Raw genomic sequence first — 17,658 nt, 5'->3', positions numbered from 1 at the left:
CATGGACGGGGACAGGATTGGGGGAGGTTCTAGAAGGAACACAGAGGGAACTGGTGCAAAGGCCCTGAGGTTGGCATATGCTTGCTGCATTGGAGGGATGTCATAGAGGCCAGGCATCTGGAGCAAAGGGAGGGAGGGAGGGGGAAAGGGAGAGAGGGGACCAGACTGGTTAGGAGGAAAATGCCGTCTTGATGAGGACTTTGGACTTTCCTCTATCAAGATAGGAACCCTGAGATGGTACTGAGCGCAGGAAGGGCGTGGCTTGACTTGGGTTGAACGGGATCTGGGATCCCTCTGGCTGCCCGGCAGAGGATGGACACGTATGTGATGAGACTAGAGGTGCGGGGGCCAGGAGGAAACTCCGGGGACAGTCTAGGTGACCTGGCACAAGCTGAGCCCGTCATGGAGACTTGTGGGAGGGACAGGAGTCAGGACACTCCCCTAGTCCTCCCCATGACCCCTGTCCACGGTCTCCCCGCAGCTAGAGAGGTACATCCAGATGAATCTGAGGTCAAAGCTGGCGTGGGCCCAGCAGCACATGGTCCAGAACCAAACGGCCGCCATGTTGGAGCTGGGCTCGGACCTCCTGAATGAGACGGTGGCCCGCACCTCCAACGTGGAAGCCAAGGTAACGGGCGGGTGGGGGGAACAAGCCAGCCTGGGCCACCTGGTCTTGACCTCTGTCTCTGGGTGAGGTCAGGTCTCTCCTGGGCCTCTAGCCCCTGGTATCTTCTCCCCAGTAAACCCTGTCCTAAAATTGTCACCCCCCAGGCCCAAAGGGGTGGGCAGACACTGGGCAGTGACAGGTTTGCACTGGGCCCTGGGGAGGGGTGGTGCAGCACGCCCCTGTCCTGGGGATCACACAGGAGAGGAAGAGTCCCTGAGAGCTTGGTGACGAGGACCCTCCAAGTGGCACAGCAGAAGAGAGGGACGGAGAGAGAGAGAGAGAGACAAAGGGTTGATGGAATGAGCAGCAGATGGGCACGTGTTGGCTGAGCCCCCACTGAACATCAGGCACCACTCAAGATGCCTGGCCCCAGTTTACAGCAGTGAGCAGAACAGACAGGCTTACTCACTGAGGAGAGTGCACCAGACAGGGAGAACAGCATGTGCAAAGGCCCAGGGGTGGGACTGTGCTGGCAGCTCCAGGAACATCCAGGAACCCAGTGTGGTGGAACGACTGGGGGAGAGAGGCAGAGGAGGGGCAGAGACATGACAGAGGAAGACGAGTCATGTGGCCTGGGGCCCGGCCAGCTGGGCAAGGACCTGGCTTTTCTGCTTCCCAAGATGCGAGTCACAGAAGGCTTTGGAGTAGAGGCTGTATTTTGAAAGCCTGCATCAGGCTGCTCAGTAGGAAATAGAAGGGGACAGAGGTGCGACTGGGGAACCCTTTAAGGAGGCTAGTATGGGACACTGGACAAGAGACGATAGAGATGGAGGCCATAGCAGTTGGTGGAGGGAAACCGTGGGGCTGTCAGCACTTGCTGGAGGTCTGGCTGCAGGGGTCAAGGATACCTCTTCTGGGGCCTGAACAGCCAAAGGACAGTCCCTAGGGCCATGAGGCAGTGAGGTCACATGGCTGCAGGTGTTAGTGACCTGTGGGTGTCAGTGGGTCCGCAAGTTTCCCGAATGGCAGGCCCAGGGCCTGCAGGTGGGGGCTGGGCAGGGCTCCCTAGGGCTCACCCAGCCCCATCCCGCCCGCTCCTCGCTGGGTTAGGTGCTGAACGAGACGTCGCGCCTGGAGGTCCAGATGATGGAGACCTCGCTGTCCACCGCGGAGCTGGAGAAGCAGTTGCTGCAGCACAGCAACGAGCTGCACCGGCTGCAGGGCCGCAGCAGGTGGGCACTGGACAGGCGGGGTGGGCTCTCGAGCTGGGGGCCAGGGGTGGGCGCAGAGCCAGGCTGGGTCAGGACCCACACAGAGCATGGAGCCCAGACTAACTGGGGGGGGGGGGGCAGGGGCTGGGTCCTGGACAGGGCTGGGTCCAGGCGGCCCCGGGCCAGACTCCCCTGTATTGTGTGGGCAGACAAGAGGCGGTTCCCGGGTTGGGTCGCCTTGATACATTTCCTCCTTTCTTCCCTTCAATCTTTCATTGTCTTTCATTCTTCCCTTTCCCTGTCTTTACTTTATAAATTTTAACTGCTTTATTGAGATGAAATCTACATACTCTACAACCCACCTGGTAATTTTTAATTAGCTTTACCTATGGGTTTTGTTGTTGTTGTTTGTTTTGGTTCTGGAACTTGGATCCAGGGGGGCTTTACCGCTGAGCTGCAGCTCCAGCCCTTTCCAGTTTTTATTTTGAGACCAGGTCTTGCTAAATTGTGGAGGCTGGCTTGGAACTTGCCATCCTCCAGCCTCAGCCTCCCAAATGGCTGGAATTACAGATGTGCACCCCCCCCCCCAGCTCTGGCTTCACTTATTTGTAAATAAATACACCTAATTCCATCCATCTGATCACCTTCCCTGAAGAGACCAGTGAGCAATTTCTTGTCTACAATATCAGAGAGTTCTTGCATTATATGCAAATATGCTTCAAGGGAACACCCTTTAAATTACCAAGGTAAAAACAGACACAGGTTATAGAAAAAGCAGAGAGATCTGACTTCTGAGGCCTGATTTTATCTTGGTTTCGAGTTAAGTGGAGGAAAAACTGCCAAGGTCAGAGTTCTGGGAGGGAGAATCTACTTACTGAGCAAGGCACTGACCGCTCTGCAGGGCCAGATGTTGCCGAGTGCTGGCCGGGACACATCACATCACAAGATCATCCACCCCCTCTGATCTGGGTACAGTTAATGGCGGTTCTTATTGCTATTCCCCCACCCCAAGGTCTAGGTGGAGAGAACCGGGACATTTTCAGTTACTCTGGACTCGTTATCAGGTGCCTGAGAATCAGTGCAGACAGAGAATGTTATCAATGAGCCTTGATCCACAAAGACAGCGAGAATCCTAGAGCTTCAGCACCCAAATTCTCACTTCCTACAGCATAATTTTGGGCCTGAGGAAATTTCTTCTGCCCTAGCTGAACTTATTTCTGTCTGGAGAATGGATCAGGACAACTGGATATAGAGTCAAATGTCCCCTCCCTCAGCCACAAACCCACTAAAGCCAGTGACCACCCGCCTATCCCTCGTTTCTTATAAGTCCTCCCTTGCATTTGGTCAACAAGTGTTTTTTGTTGTTGTTGTTGTTGTTTTGTTTTGTTTTTTATTTATTTATTTTTTTTGTACCAAGGATTGAACTCAGGGGCACTTGACCACTGAGCCACATCCCCAGTCCTATTTTGTATTTTATTTAGAGTCAGAGTCTCACTGAGTTGCTTAGGGTCTTGCTTTTGCTGAGGCTGGCTTTGAACTCACTATCCTCCTGCCTCAGCCTCCAGAGCCGCAGGGAGTATCAACAATTACTTTTTCAGCCCTCCTTGTGCAGGCATGTAGGACCCTGGGGATTCATAAATGAAGGAGTCTCTGTCCTGGTGGAGTGGCTAGTCCAGGGCTTCTTATGAATATGCAAATGTGCACAAGCCTTCCCCCACCCCACCCCACCCCCGTTTTTAAGCCCCACTAGAGCACACCCCACCTCCCACCCTATTTTTTCCCCAGTTCCTTGGAAATGGCTCTACAACTGCATGACATGCTTGCTGGTTCTTTTCTCCAACTTCCCATTATTCCAAAGTATCTATTCCCCCCCCTCCCCAATTAATGGACACTGAGGTTGTTTCTGTTTCCAGTCTGCTGATCCAACCGGTGATAGGGTGACTAACACTTCCATATCTCATTTTACTCAGATGGGAGTAAATCTGGAGGATGAAATGCCAAAAGGGCAAGAGCTGAGTTGAAAGCTTTCTTTAAAAAAAAAATGCCTCTTTGTTTTATAACCCATAACTTTGTGCCTTGTTGTAATAACTGAGACCTGTATAACATAAAAGTGAAGGGCTGGGGTTGTGGCTGAGCCGTGGGTGCAGCCCTTTCCTAGCATGCAAGAGGTCAGGGGTTTGATCCCCAGCACCACTCAAAGAATAATAATAAAAATAAAAATGAAAGTCAGCCCTGCCCACCCTGCAGAAATCAGCAGGGTGGGGACGTTCTTTCCCATTCTCTCCAAACTCTGGTGTCCCCCAGGGTCTTTCCACTCTTCCCCCATATGTTCACCCTATCTCTCTACATTTCCATGGATACCTTTGATGTTTCTTATGTCATCCAACATGTGGTTAGAACTAGAGGCATTGGCTGGGCGCAGTGATAGACACACCTGTAATCCCCCAGACAGCAGGAGGATCGCGATTTCAAAGCCAGCCAGTCTCCTCAACTTAGCGAGGCCCTGAGCCACTTCTTTTCTCTTTTACTAGCAATCTCCCAAGGCATCCTGGCCCATGCTCCCTGGAGGCTATCTCCTGAGACTGGACTGTGGAGTCAGAGGACGAGCATATTTGGGATTTAATAATGACTGTCTGGTTGCTGCTGTGTCCCCCCGCACCACCACCTCTTTCCTTTTCTGGATCCCAAACCATACTACTCCGGGGCCGGGTCTCTCCTTCCTCCCTTCCTCGGTCTGGGCTACGTGGGCACGGACTGCGGGGCGGTGTAACCCAGAACCGGACGCTCCTTCTCTGAGCCTCCCCGCAAGCCTTCTGTGCGTGCTCTGCGGGCGGCGGGCTCACCCCGTGCGCCCCGCTCCGCAGCGCGCTGGAGACGCGGTTGCAGGCCCTGGAGACGCAGCAGCAGGAGGACCTGGCCAGCCTCCGCGAGGAGAAGGAGCAGCTGCGACGCCTGCTGGGCAGCCACGGCGGCGCCCTGGCCGTCCTGGAGCGCAGCCTGCGCCTCGCCAGCAGCAACTCGAGCCTTCTGCAGATGCAGCAGCGCCAACTGCTGGAGTCGGTGCAGCACCTGGTGCACGTGATGGCGCAGGGCCCCGGCGGGAGCGCGGCAGGTGAGCCCGCGGTGAGTGGGCGGGGCGCACGGCGGGGAGAGGAGCGCGGGAGGAGGCTGGCACACATCAGGGGTACGGCCCACCCACCCCGACTGTAAAATAGAAAGAACAACAGCGGGGAAAATAACAACAACAGCAATCCTAAAAGAAGCAGTGGAAACTCTGCCCGACTTCACCGTGACCCTGGTTAGGCCTCGCCCCCACTCTCGGCCTCAGTTTCCCCATCTGTTTATGGAGTGATGATCATAACCAGGGCGTCATAGTCCAGACTGCAAGTTTGGGTTCCAGGATTCACCCTCCACTCCTCTTGCCTGGGCCTGCCCTGCCCTGGGCCTCGGTCTCCCTATAGAACAGAATCCCCAAGGATTTTTTTCCCCACTAACACCCCTGCCTCTGGCCAACAAGGCCACACCAAGACGAGGAGGCATCCCTGTCCTCCTTGAGAAGCAACAGCAATGCCTGAGGCTGCTCCTCAGCACTTGGGGTGGCCAAGGACTTCCTGTCTCTGGCTTCCAGCAGGCAGGCAACCAACTGTTTGTTGAGCACCTACTGTGTGCCAGGCCCAGTGCTGGGGATTCAGCAGGGCACAGCCCAGTCATGGCCTCTGTCTCTTGCAAAAAGTCCCGGCCCCCTCTGTGTGTCTGAGAGAAGGAGAAGGAAGCGCATCTTGGTAGTGGCTGCTGGGAACCAGGGAGCTAGCAGAGTTCCTGACCTTGCCCACTCCAGAAGGTCCAAGGGGCGGTGCCAAGGAGAAGGAGCTTTAACTGGAGGCCAGCCCGGAGCACAGGGGGAGTTTGGACCGGGCAGGGCTCCTTTTAGAAAACCCAGACTGGAACCAGAGAGGGGAAAATGAGAGAGAAAGACAAAGAAGGGCCTCTCCCACAGCAGGCCGCCAGCCCGGACAGCTGTGAGGCAGGAGTCAAACGAGGAGGACTGGATTGCAGGTGCCACAGCTGACGGGGGTTTGGGGACAGAGGATCCCGGGTGGCTCCATCCTAGGTCAGCAGTTCTAAGAAAGCCACGGGCAGGAACAGTGGACCCTCCCAGGCCATAAGATGTGGAGTGACCAGAACCCACTCGGCCTGGGCCCAGTTGCCAGCCAGGCTGCCTCGGGGAGTTCCATGTGTGCGTTGCTTGTCGCTCAGCCCAAGGCGCAGGGCCGGGCTGGACCTCTCCCTGTGGCTCACTGCTCGCCCAGTGTCCGGCCTAGGGAGAGGGTGTGCTGGGCACCCTTTGTCAAATACCCTGTCCTCGTGCTTCCCTGTCACCAGCAAAGGACACTTGGGAGCTGCTCTTGCCGTCTGCCCAGACGGAAAAACTGATAAAGAGGAAGGGTCACCAGGTAGAACCACAGGGGTAGGTGGAGGCGGGCACAGGAGCCAGGCACCCTCAAGCCCAGCAGGAAGGGCGCCACTCTGCAGCTTTGTCCAGAGGGCAGAGGCTGGGGAAGGAGGGGAGAGTGGTTTCCTGGTGTCTCAGGGATCTGGGGATCTGGTTTGGCAGGTTAGAGGGACAGGGACGGAGGAGGGAAAGACCTGGGCTGGGCCGGTGTAAATGCATGGTGTAAATTCCCCACCTCCTCGGGGCTCAGAGGTGGAGGCTGCTCACAGGTGGGCAGTGGAGACCCCTGCCCAGGAAATGTTATGCACCGGCTGGGGTGGATTTGGAGACCTAGTCACCTCGATTGTGATATGGGAACAACAGCGTCCTTCAGACAGGTGCCCCAGAGCCAGGATTTGGGAAGATTTTTTCATGTGTGAAGTCCCAGCCCCTGGTAGCCTTCTGGTTCTCATTGGTGTTGAACACCTCTCTCTGGTACTTCAGCCCCATCCTTAGGTGCCTGCCTCCACAGAGAGATCCGGTTCTGGTAGAATCACAGCCCAAACCTCTAATTGGGTCCTACTAACTGAACCAGAGAGAGGATTTAAAATCTCTGCATTTTAGCCAGGCATGGTGGTGCAGGCCTGTAATCCCAGCTACTTGGGGTGCTGAGGCAGGAGGATGGCGACCAGGTTGGAGGCCAGCCTTGGTGACTTAGTAAGACCCTGTCTCAAGTTTTGGGATGTGGCCCAGTGGTGGAGCACTTGCACGGCATGCACGAGGCCCTGGGTTTGACCCCTAATACCATGAAAAGAAAGAAGAATTTTTTAAAGGGATAAGTCTCTGTATTTTATTCATAGTTTATTTTTCAGGCCAGACTTGGAGGCCCAAGGACTCTGGTGGTTTCAGTCATTAAATTAATGCTCTGTGACCCCAGGAAAAGAGTCCAGAGGGAGGAGGCCCTTGATGGCCAGTGGTCAGCTCCAGAGAAGACTGAATGTGGAGCCGCAGAGAGACCAGCTGAAAGGGAGGGCTGGGGAGGGAGCCAGGCCTCCTGCTCAGTGGAGCTCCAAGAAGGGAGGGCTCTGTCCCGTCCCCCCTCCCCCATGTCCTTGGGCCAGTCACCTCACCCTGGACCCCACCCTGCTCTGAAGGGAAGCAAACTGGGAAGTACCTCCCTAGGGTGCAGGTGCCCATTTCCCTCTCCCCAAAAGCACAGCAGCCTCCCCTGGAGGCTCCCCTCTCAGAGGCTCAGCCTCCAGCCCTGCTCCACTCTGACCCCGGGGCTCCTCCTCAGCCCAGGGGTCGGGGCTGCTCAGCCTGGCGCTCTAGGCCGGCTGGCCCCACGGAGACTCATCTCCTTTCTGCCCTCTCCGCTCCTCCCCCTCCCGGTCCAGCCTCCCCCTCCTCACACAGCCCAGCTCTGATCTTGGGGCGTGAGTCACTGTCCTTCCCTGGCCTTGGCCCCAGGCCCCCTGTCCTCATCCCGTGTGTCCCCCGCACACACCAGGACTGTTCCCACCTGGGGGCCTCTGCCCCCGCGGTTCCCTCTTCCTGGAACACCTCCCTTCTCTGCCTGGACGACCCCTGTCACTGTCCCAGCTCCCCATCGCCTCCCGCCCTCCTCCCCTCAGAGCCTGCACAGAGTGGGCAGGGTGTCCCCGCCTGTCCTTGCTCACCTCCAGCTGACTTTTGCTTTGTCCCCGGGTAGCCCCCATGAGGGCCCCTGAGCAGGTGTTCCAGGACTGCGCCGAGATCCACCGCTCCGGAGCCACCGCCGACGGCGTCTACACCATCCGCGTGGCCAACGGCTCCGAGCCCAAGAAGGTGGGTGCCTCCCGGGGGCTGGGGAGCAGAAGGCGCCGAGTGGGGCTCCCCAGGCAGACCCCAGCAGCTTCGGGCTTTTCAACCATCCAAGATGCCAGTGGAGGTGGGGGTGCCCGACCTTTGGGGGGCCCCCCAGTCAGGGGTCCGATCAGGAGGTGAAGGAAAAGTTCCCAGAGCACCTCCTGCAGGGAATGGTTGTGTTGGGAAGGGTGGTGCCGCAGGTAGAACCAGAAATGCCAGGGCTTAGCATCTCCAGCTCACAGGGGTCCCATTGAAGGCAGGAGCTGGGCTCCGCTCCCCTGGGAAATTGGCACCTGGGGCTCGTTTCAATGAGGGGCTCCCAAGGTGCCCTGAGCTTTAAGCCCAGTCGCCAGGTGGGAAGGGGTGGGAGGACAGGGGGTCAGGAAGGAGGGCTCGGGGCAGCCCAGAAGGAGGAGGGCATGGGAGCAGATGGCCATGTCCTGCTCCGTGATCCTTCCAACCCCTCAGAGTATGTGAGGGACAGTGGCTCAGATGTCTCCAAACCGTCTTCAGCACCTTCTCACACACCTGCTCACCAAAGAGACCAAGCCCAGGGCCCTGTGTAGGCACAGACTCCAGCTAGAATCCCATGACATTATTTCTTTCAGGAGATTTATGGATTAGTACCAGGGATTGACCCAGAGGCTCGTGACCACTGAGCCACATCCCCAGTGAGACAGGGTCTCACAGACTTGCTTAGGGCTCACTAAGCTGCTGAGGCTGGCTTTGAACTTGCAATCCTCCTGCCTCAGCCTCCAAGTCACTGGAATTACAGGCATGGGCCACCGTGTCCAGTTTATTAGATTTGTTTTAAAATCATCTGAATAGAGGCAAGTGTTATTAGTTTTCTATTTATGGTACTGGTAAGATTTCCTTTTAAAATATTTTTAACCTAAGCATTTATTTAATTTTTTTAAAAAAGGATTCCATTTTTTAAAGTAAATATACTGTGTGAAAGTAAGTAAATTTCACAGTGTGGCATTGCAGAAGGCTGGATGACTGAGACCGGGGACGGTAATAGGGAGGAGATTGGGAGATGAGACACCAGGACTCACACCTCAGCTTTCCTTTTTTTGGGGGGTGGGGTACTGGGGATGGAACTGAGGGGCACTTGATGACTGAGCCACATCCCTAGCCCTATTTTGATTTTATTTAGAGACAGGATCTCAACAATTTACTTAGGGCCTCACTAAAGTGCTGAGGCTGGCTTTGAACTCCAGATCCTCCTGCCTCAGCCTCCTGAGCCACTGGGATTACAGGCGTGTGCCACCACGCCCAGATTCAGCTTTACTCTTGACTCACTTGCCAGAAGCAACTGCTTCCCCTCTGTGAGCCTCCGAGTCCCTTCCTGTACCCACTGCTACCCCCAGAACAGGTGCGACATCTTCTCTTGGGCTGTTCCCATCTTGCAGTCTCTACTCCTGTTTCATTTTTCCCTGGAAACACCATCCACCTGTCACTCTCTGGGAGTCTCATCATCATTCAATGCTTTGTTCTGACACCACCTCCAGGGAGCCTTCCAAGATTGCTGAGTGACTCCTTCTGGAGTCACTTCTTGGGACCTCCTCCAAGAAGGAGGACCTACCTTTAATTTGTAGTTGCCCGGATGTTCACAGTCATAGTCTGTCTGGGCTACTGTACCCTCCTCCACACTGAGCCAGCCCTGACGGCTGATCGACCTCTGATTCACTGATGACTTATCCAGTCCAGACACGTATTCGTTGAACATGGAACCGGCACAGAACTGGCTGGAAAAGTAATCTGTCCACCAAGGTCAGCCGGGAAGGCCTAGCTGGGATAGATGGCAAGCTCAGAGGAAGGATTCTTTTGATCTTATCTGTATCGGCATCCCCAGTGCCTAGCACCAGAAGGTGCTCGGAAAACCTCTGCCCGCCGCGTGACGGTAGGACTTGCATCTCTGAGTCCACACCAGGGACTTCACACTGCTGCCTTCGTCCTCGAAGCAGCCCCGCCACAATAACGCAGGCCCAGTAAGTCCTCGTGTCCCCAGCACATCGCAGACTTGACCCCTCTCATTCTCGCCGTCACACCAGTGTGCCCAGGAGGCAGGGGACCACACAGTGAAGGTGTCAACGCCCACCTTTCACAACAAGGAGAGAGAGGTTCTGAGGCCTCCCCTACCTGTCAGTCACTGTAGAAAATGATGACAGCCCATGGGCATGGCAGCCTGGATCTGGCAGGTGCCCTTGACCGCCTGGTTTGCTCTGGACTTGGAGGGGCCTCCGGCTGCCCCCGTGGGATTCCAGCTGCTCCCCTGTCCCCCAGGTGTTCTGTGGCATGGAGTCCAACGGAGGCGGGTGGACCATCATCCAGCGCCGTGTGGATGGCAGCGAGGATTTCCAGCGGAGCTGGAAGGAGTACAAAGAGGTGACACTGCCACCCTGGGGAGGGGCTTTGCAGCCTGTGGGGCTGATGCAGGCTCGGGGTTGTGACCGGGGACTGGTGTGCTTCGCCCCTTCCCAGGAAAAAGAAAATCTGCTCTTCTAGAGCCAAACAGATTTCCCAGTGCATATTCACTTTCTGGGACCCCATTCCCTGGAATTGAACCGGCTTTTTGAAATTTCTGATATACGTCCTAAGATCGAAAATTTAACTTTATTTTGTTTCAACTTTTAGGAAAGGTAATATAGGTGCATTGCTTAAAAAAATTGTTCCAATGTAAAATGGAGGAGACAAAAGAAAATCTCCCCACCCACCTGGTATATTGCTTAATCAAACGTCCTTGTCTTTTTACACATCGATGGCCACATATTAAAGACCAGTTCTTTAATGTGAACTGCTGGCTCGAAGGCCACATGCAGTATACAAGATGAGGAGTGATGTCTGCTAGTCTTTCCGGTTTTTTGTTTTATTTTTTTTTAATTGAATTTTGAGTAAAGGATTTGGGGCAAGCTGACTTAAAAACCCTTAAAAGTTTTCAAAAGTAAAATATTATTTGCTTGCAGTTCATTGGATAAATACTTAAAATAAATACATTGGATATAAATTCATGAATGTTCCTGTATCTATTGATATTTTAAAAAACATCTTTATAAAATGCTAAAGATGCAGGGCCAGGGCTGTGGCTCAGAGCTAGAGCACTCACCTAGCATGTGTGAGGCACCGGGTTCGATCCTCAGCACCACATAAAAGTAGATAAACAAAAAAGGTGGTGTGTCCATCTACAACCAAACAAAAAAAAATTTTTTTTAAATGCCAAAGATGCAGAAACACGCGCAGGAGTGCTGGGTACTAACCCTTTGCGGCACGGCTTGATTCAAGCGGGGGTGGGGGGGCGGGGCTTAGGTGTGCCCCTGTCCTTGGTGCTGAATTTTCTTTCTGCCAATGCGTTGGTTGTTGTCACGCGGGACAGGACACTCCTTGCGCTCTTAGCTTTACATTTCTGCCTTGCAGAGTGGCTCTGTCAGTGAACAGAGTTTGTTCTGCCATCTAGGTAGCAGATGAAGTTTTAATTTTTTTTTTAACCGAGGTCTGATATCCATGCAGCCAAGTGCACAGGTTTAATAAGTAATTAAGTGTACACCTCGATTAACTTTCACACATGTATTCAACCATCTGACCCCCATTCAGAGCTAGACAGACAACCCTGCCAGCACCCATAAACCCCCTTGTGCCCCCTTCCAGTCAATATTTCCCCAAAGGAAATCACTATTCTGTTGTCACCAATTATTTTTGTCTGCTCTTGAACTTCAAAGAAATGTGATCTCAATTTTTTTTTGGGGGGTGGGTGGTCCTAGGATTGAACCCAGGAGCACTCAACCACTGAGCCACATCCTCAGCCCTTTTTGCATGTTATTAGACTCAGGGTCTTGCCAAGTTGCTTAAGGCCTCACTAAGTTGCTGAGGCGGCTTCGAACTCATGACCCTCCTGCCTCAGCCTCCTGAGATGCTTGGATTACAGGCCTGTGCCACCGTGCCCAGCTCTCAATTATTTTTAATGAGCTTTTACATTGACAAGTGACTGAGTCTTCTTCCTCGGGGATATGGGGGCTGCCCACTCCTAGGCCCAGTTCACAAGGGGTCAGTGAACTTGACCCCCTGGCACAGTGGTCTTGGATAAGAGGCTGCAGAGCCTGGCCTAGCCCAGCTCCTCAGCCAGGGGTGTGTCCCTTCCTCCCCATAGGGTTTCGGAAACCCAGCGGGGGAATACTGGCTGGGCAATGAGGCCATCCACCAGCTCACCAGCCGGGCTAACTATTCTCTGCGCGTGGAGCTGGAGGACTGGGAAGACCAAGAGGCCTACGCCCAGTACGAGCGATTCCAGCTGGGCAGCGAGGCCCAGTTGTACAGGTAGGTGGGCTGGGGCCCGGGCCCGCAGGTGGGCTGGGGGTGCTGGGCGAGTGGCCGCAGGGTCCGCACCAGGGGTCAGTCCCTGGCCATCTTCCCATTCTCACCATCTGTCCCCCATTTGAGTGCACGTCACGGGATTTGGAGGCGGTTGGTTAGCACTCAGCAGTCCTGGCCACAGGGTGGGGTGGAAAAAATGTCACTGACGCCATCTCAGGCGCAGGAAGGGGCCTTCCAAGGTCACTCACCCCAAGTCACTCATTTTACAAAGACTCAGCAGGAGGGACTTGGCCAGTCTGTCCTATGCCCCGGAGTGAGGTAGAAAGGTCCCTGTGCTGGGAGGTGGGGGACACGGGCCCTTTCTGGCACTGCAGCTCGTGAACTTGGACAAGTCCAGGCCGGGTTTCTCTGAGCCTCTACTTCTTCAGTGGGCTGGGATGTGAGGATGTTGTAAAACCAGAAGAGGTTTCCGCACCCCTTCCTTGAACTTGTTCCTGGTGTGTGTAAGAAAAGGAAGGAACATTTATTGGGCCCCTACTGTGCTCCATGCACTGTATCAGATCAGCCTCGAACCCTTGGAGGTAGAGTACCTGCTTTAGTAGTATGGAAACTGAGGTGCCGAGCACAGGTCCCCTGCCCAAAATGACAAGCTACATAGAGCCTGGATAGGACTCGGGCCTCCCTGCTGCCAAACCACACCATAGTAAGGCCCCATCATAGGATTAAGTGTTATGTAAAAGGTGGAGATACACAAACAACATATTCAAAGACAGAAGCATGACGTCTCCAGAGCTCCGTCTGTGCTTCTGTCCACCATTCCAGCGTAAGTGTGGGTCTGGACCCCGCTGTGCTCTCCTGTTGGAATTGGATGAGTTCCTCTGGCTTTTCATCTGGCCACGGAACTCCCTGCCCACAGCTTCAGACTGTGAGGCTCAAGGCTACAAAGAACCCACAGTGACTGACCCTCTGCAGAACCTGAATGACAGGACCACACGTAGGCTGGCACTGCTCATTTGGGAAGGAATCAGGCCCAGGCCCCACCCCCTCAAAGTGCTCCCAGTCCTGTGTGGGGTGTGGGCATGTTCACAGGCCACCCACGCCCCTGGGGAGACAGCAGCTGCTAAAGGGGGCGTGGAGGTGTCGTGCCGTCAGGGAGGACCCCAGGAGAAGGTGACGCCTGCAGTGCGTGCGTACTTTCCAGAGTGGGTTAGAAGAGCGCCCAGGCAGCAGGAATGTTCTGAGAAAAGGCAGAGTTGGCATGCAACCGGGTCACACATGCCCGGAACCTGCCAGGGCAGCTGGGAGCTCACGGGCTCATTCAGGAAGAGTCCAGGAGACTGGGGTTGGGGATGCAGGAAACCAAAGGGTGGCCTGGAAACCTCCAGAAGAGGGTGGGAGGGGGAGGACGGCAGATGCCCACCCTCCAGGGTCAAGGGGATGCTGAGGAGGAGAGGTCCCCACAAGGAAGCCCAGAAGCAAGGGTGCTCAGGTGGCCGGTCAGCAATGGGGAGTGGGCGCCAGGGTGACAAGGGCACTCTCTCCTGCCAAATGCAGTATGGGGTCCTCGTGAAGCCCAGCTGGGGTGCTGGGCATGGAGGGTGCGTGCATAGGAAACAACCCCCAGGAGGGCTGGGGGCACAACCAAGGCACAGCTTAGCATGGGGCAAGGTGGGAGGGACAGACACCAGAGGCGCACACAGGCCTGGGCCCAAACACAAGTGCAGAAAACACACACAACCGCCCAGGCGCCGTGGAGGGGCTCACCCCAGCCCTGCAGGACACACACGGGCCTACAGAGCACACACGCGCACGCACACATGCATAGCTGCACAAACACGCACACCCCAAGCACAGGCACACAGTGGGACATGTGCCAATGGGCCTCCCAAAAGCCCTCGCAGGGAAACACACACACACACAGTCCCCAGTGGACACAGGGACAGAATCCAGAGCGCACACTCGGGCCCAGGCCAGAGGCTCTGACACAAGCACCAGCAACACGCCCATGAACGGAGGCTCAAGGAACCAGATCCAGATCCAACGACAGACGCTCGGGGCTGCACAGATCCCTGGGCCTGGGAAACACCTCGTGGGATCCCCAAGAGACCTGCATATTTAGGTTTCCTTGGGCCTGAGCCATGAGGCAGAGCCACCAGAGGTCACAAGTCCTCATTCCGGCTTCCAGAAGAGAGGGGCTCACATCCCTGAGCCCCCAGGGGAGCCCCTGATGACCACAAGAAGAAGCCAAAAACACAGGAGTGGGGGACAGCCTGTGAGTCCCCACCCCAGGGACCCCCTAGTGGGAGGCCTCTTGGCTGCACCAGCCCCACCAGCCCAGGGTGCCATGTTCAAGGGTGTGGTGAGGGTGTCATGGTGCACAGCCATCTGGATGCTGAGCACTGAGCCAGCCACAGGCCCAGGCCCCTCGTTCCCTCGGGTCCCATGGGGACCTCTCCCAGGTCCTCCCCCGGGGAGCCAGAGCTTCCTTAAGCCACCCCAGCCACTTGCCACCACCTATAGGAACTTCTGAGTTGCTCCCAGCCCAGCTCCTCCCCTTTCGGTGCCAAGCCTCTGACATTCTCCAGCCAGGCTCAGGATGTGCCAGGGGACCAACAATGACAAGCACCAAGCGTGTGGAGCACACACCACATGCTGGCGCTGCCCTGCACGCTACCCACACGCGGACCTCCACGGAGTCTGGCAAAGATGTACAAACCCGCCCACCCCTCTGGCGCAGAGGTCGAAGTCACAGGGCTGGGGACGCCCTGGGCACAGATCCATGGGTGCTGGTGTGGGGAGGGAGGACTTCCTGGAAGAGGTGGCTGCACCTGGCACCAGCCCTTGTTGATTTTAGACCTGGGCAGGAAACTGGCTCCCAGGACCCCCACTCCTGGTGTGTGAAAGGGTATCCTGAGGTTCAAATGAGAACAAGTTATCCAGACAAGTGCTTTGAACAGTGCCTGGCACATAGTAGGTGCTTGAGAAAACGTCAGCCATTATCCTTGTTCTGATGCCCCTTGCTCCTCTCCAAGACCAGGTTCAGTGAGAGGAGGAGGTCCTGCATGCAGAAGCCACTTTGTCCCCAGAGGCAGCAGGCAGGGAGGGTGGTCAAGAGGGAGGGTGGCCAGCGATCAGAGACCCAGCCTTGGACAAAGTCCCCAGGGAGGCCTCACCTAACTCTGGCCCTTCTCCAACACCACCTCGGTGGCTCCAGGATTTCTCTGTCTGGGTACAGTGACTCCGTGGGGCGCCAGACCGGCCTGTTCCTTCAGAGCGCCAACTTCAGCACCCGCGACGAAGACAACGATAACTGTGTCTGCGAGTGCGCCCAGCTGATGTCGGGAGGTGAGCGCACCCACCCGCCCGGCTCAGCCTGCACCTCCCCAGCCGGGTACCTCCTCTGAAGCCTGGCACCACCAGCGTTCCTCAGAAGGCCTGCTGGAGGAATGCTGAAGGCGGGCACAGTGCAGGGGCAGCCCCAACCCTGGCCTCAGAACTCCCCTCCCCCAGGCAGTCAGGAGAGGACCATGGAGACCGGGGCAGCTCCCCACCAGCCCCCACTCGGGCAGGGCTCCTTGGCAGGGACAGAAGTCAAAGAGCGGGAACAGGATGGGCAAGAGACAGGGAGCCGGGCACAGAGGCTCACACCTGTCATCCCAGCAGCTTGGGAGGCTGAGGCAGGAGGATGGCAAGTTCAAGGCCAGCCTCAGCACCTTTGTGAGGCCCTAAGTAACTTGTTGGGAACCTGTCTCCAAATAAAATAAAATGGGCTGGGGTGCATCTCAGTGGGTAAGCATCCCTGGGTTCAATCCTTGAGAGGAAGGAAAAAAAATAGGAGAGACAGAATAGGAAGGCCTTACAGAGACCTAAATCCCAGAGACAGGGACAGAGAGAGACACCAAGACTGATAGAAAGAGGAGGGTGGGGACAGAGAAGCCAGAAGGAGAAATGGGAAGAGCAACCCAGGAGTCAGGGAAGGGGGCAGCAGGGACCAGAATCAGAACCTATCAGAGAAAGATGACCAGCGGGAGGGAGTCACCGGGCAGAGGGGACAGGCCCTGTGTGCGAAAGGCTCAGAAAGAGACGGAGACCCCTGGAAACCGATGGGAAAGACAGGAGTCGCTAGGAGTCCAGAGGACGGAAAGTCGGAGCCTCGGATGGGACTCAGCGGGAGGAGGGGGAGCACAGAGGGGCGGGGGGGGGGGGGGCCCACTGCCCTCCAGAGGCCGCAGCTGCGCAGAGCCCAGCCCCTGCCCACACGCAGCTCCCCGCCAGGAGCAGCCTGATCCATCTGGGTTCTTTTTGGGGGGGGGCGGGGTCTGCCCTCACCCCACCGACAAGACCCCACTCCCCAAAGCTCTGATCTCCTCTTCCTCCAGGGTGGTGGTTTGACGCCTGCGGCCTCTCGAACCTCAACGGCGCCTACTACCGGAACGGCCAGCACCTGCGCAGGATGGACGGCGTCCGCTGGCAGTACTTCCGCGGCCCCGGCTACTCGCTGCGGGCCACCCGCATGATGATCCGACCCGTGGGCGGCTAGTGAGCGGCTGCGCCCCGAGGGACCACACGGGGGAGCCCCGAGGCGGATCCCTGGACAGCCTGGACCGCGTGGGACACAGTGCCGGGGCTCTCACTCCACACCCCGACCGCCTGCGCCCGGGTCACCTCCTGGAGTCGCTGCGTCCTGACTCCCTTCAATCTGTGACAAGGGGGATGGGGGTCCTCACTCTGCTGGGCCTATTCCTCATCCCCCTCCCCTGCCTCCCGCAGGGACTCCTGGCCACTCGGGGGTGGTGGCCTCCCGAATCAGTAAAGGACAGAATAAACTTGGCTTCTCAAAGGAAGACCCAGCTAATGGGACTGGTGGCAGCCGGGGAAGGAATTTTCCGGGAACTGTCTGGCTTCTGTGCCCTGGGTTGGCAGGGGGCATCTCCTGCTCCAGCTCCTGTCCCCAGCTCATGGCGCCTTGACATCTCCCCGGGCTTTACTTTCAAAGCTGAAGGGGGGCTGCCCCTGCCCCTGATGCTCATTATTTTGTCCCCACCGGTCATTGCTCCTAGGAGCCAATGTCTGGGGATCACACCTGGTCTCTGAGGGGCTTCAGGAGGTCTTAGAGGGATTCCTTGGCCCCCCACGTGTCCCAGAGGGTGTTCCATAAGTAACCACCAGGGCTCTTCTCTAAAGTAAGTACCGCGGTCAAGTAGGAGAGAAATAGCAGGTTCAGTCCAAGAAGCCGGGCGTCCCTAGCTACA

The 17,658-nt window shown here is 56.4% G+C and overlaps 1 protein-coding gene across 1 annotated transcript in view; it reads left to right on the top strand.

The window, feature by feature from the left end:
• ANGPT4 (angiopoietin 4) overlaps positions 1-17,146 on the top strand; it is a gene marked incomplete at its 5' end in the record, with an annotated part of 34,052 nt that extends 16,906 nt beyond the window's left edge. Inside the window, 8 exons of the mRNA XM_081292824.1 lie at positions 482-628; positions 1,718-1,839; positions 4,683-4,915; positions 7,962-8,077; positions 10,385-10,486; positions 12,243-12,409; positions 15,621-15,751; positions 16,786-17,146. Coding sequence (XP_081148950.1) covers positions 482-628; positions 1,718-1,839; positions 4,683-4,915; positions 7,962-8,077; positions 10,385-10,486; positions 12,243-12,409; positions 15,621-15,751; positions 16,786-16,946 — 1,179 coding nt within the window. The 3' untranslated portion in view covers positions 16,947-17,146. The remainder of the gene's footprint in view (positions 1-481; positions 629-1,717; positions 1,840-4,682; positions 4,916-7,961; positions 8,078-10,384; positions 10,487-12,242; positions 12,410-15,620; positions 15,752-16,785) is intronic.
• Positions 17,147-17,658: the final 512 nt, after the last annotated feature.

The sequence above is a fragment of the Spermophilus citellus genome, assembly GCF_964194105.1.
Source record: "Spermophilus citellus genome assembly, chromosome: 4".
Classification (NCBI taxonomy): Eukaryota; Metazoa; Chordata; class Mammalia; order Rodentia; family Sciuridae; genus Spermophilus; species Spermophilus citellus.
This window is presented reverse-complemented; position numbering and strand designations above follow the sequence as displayed.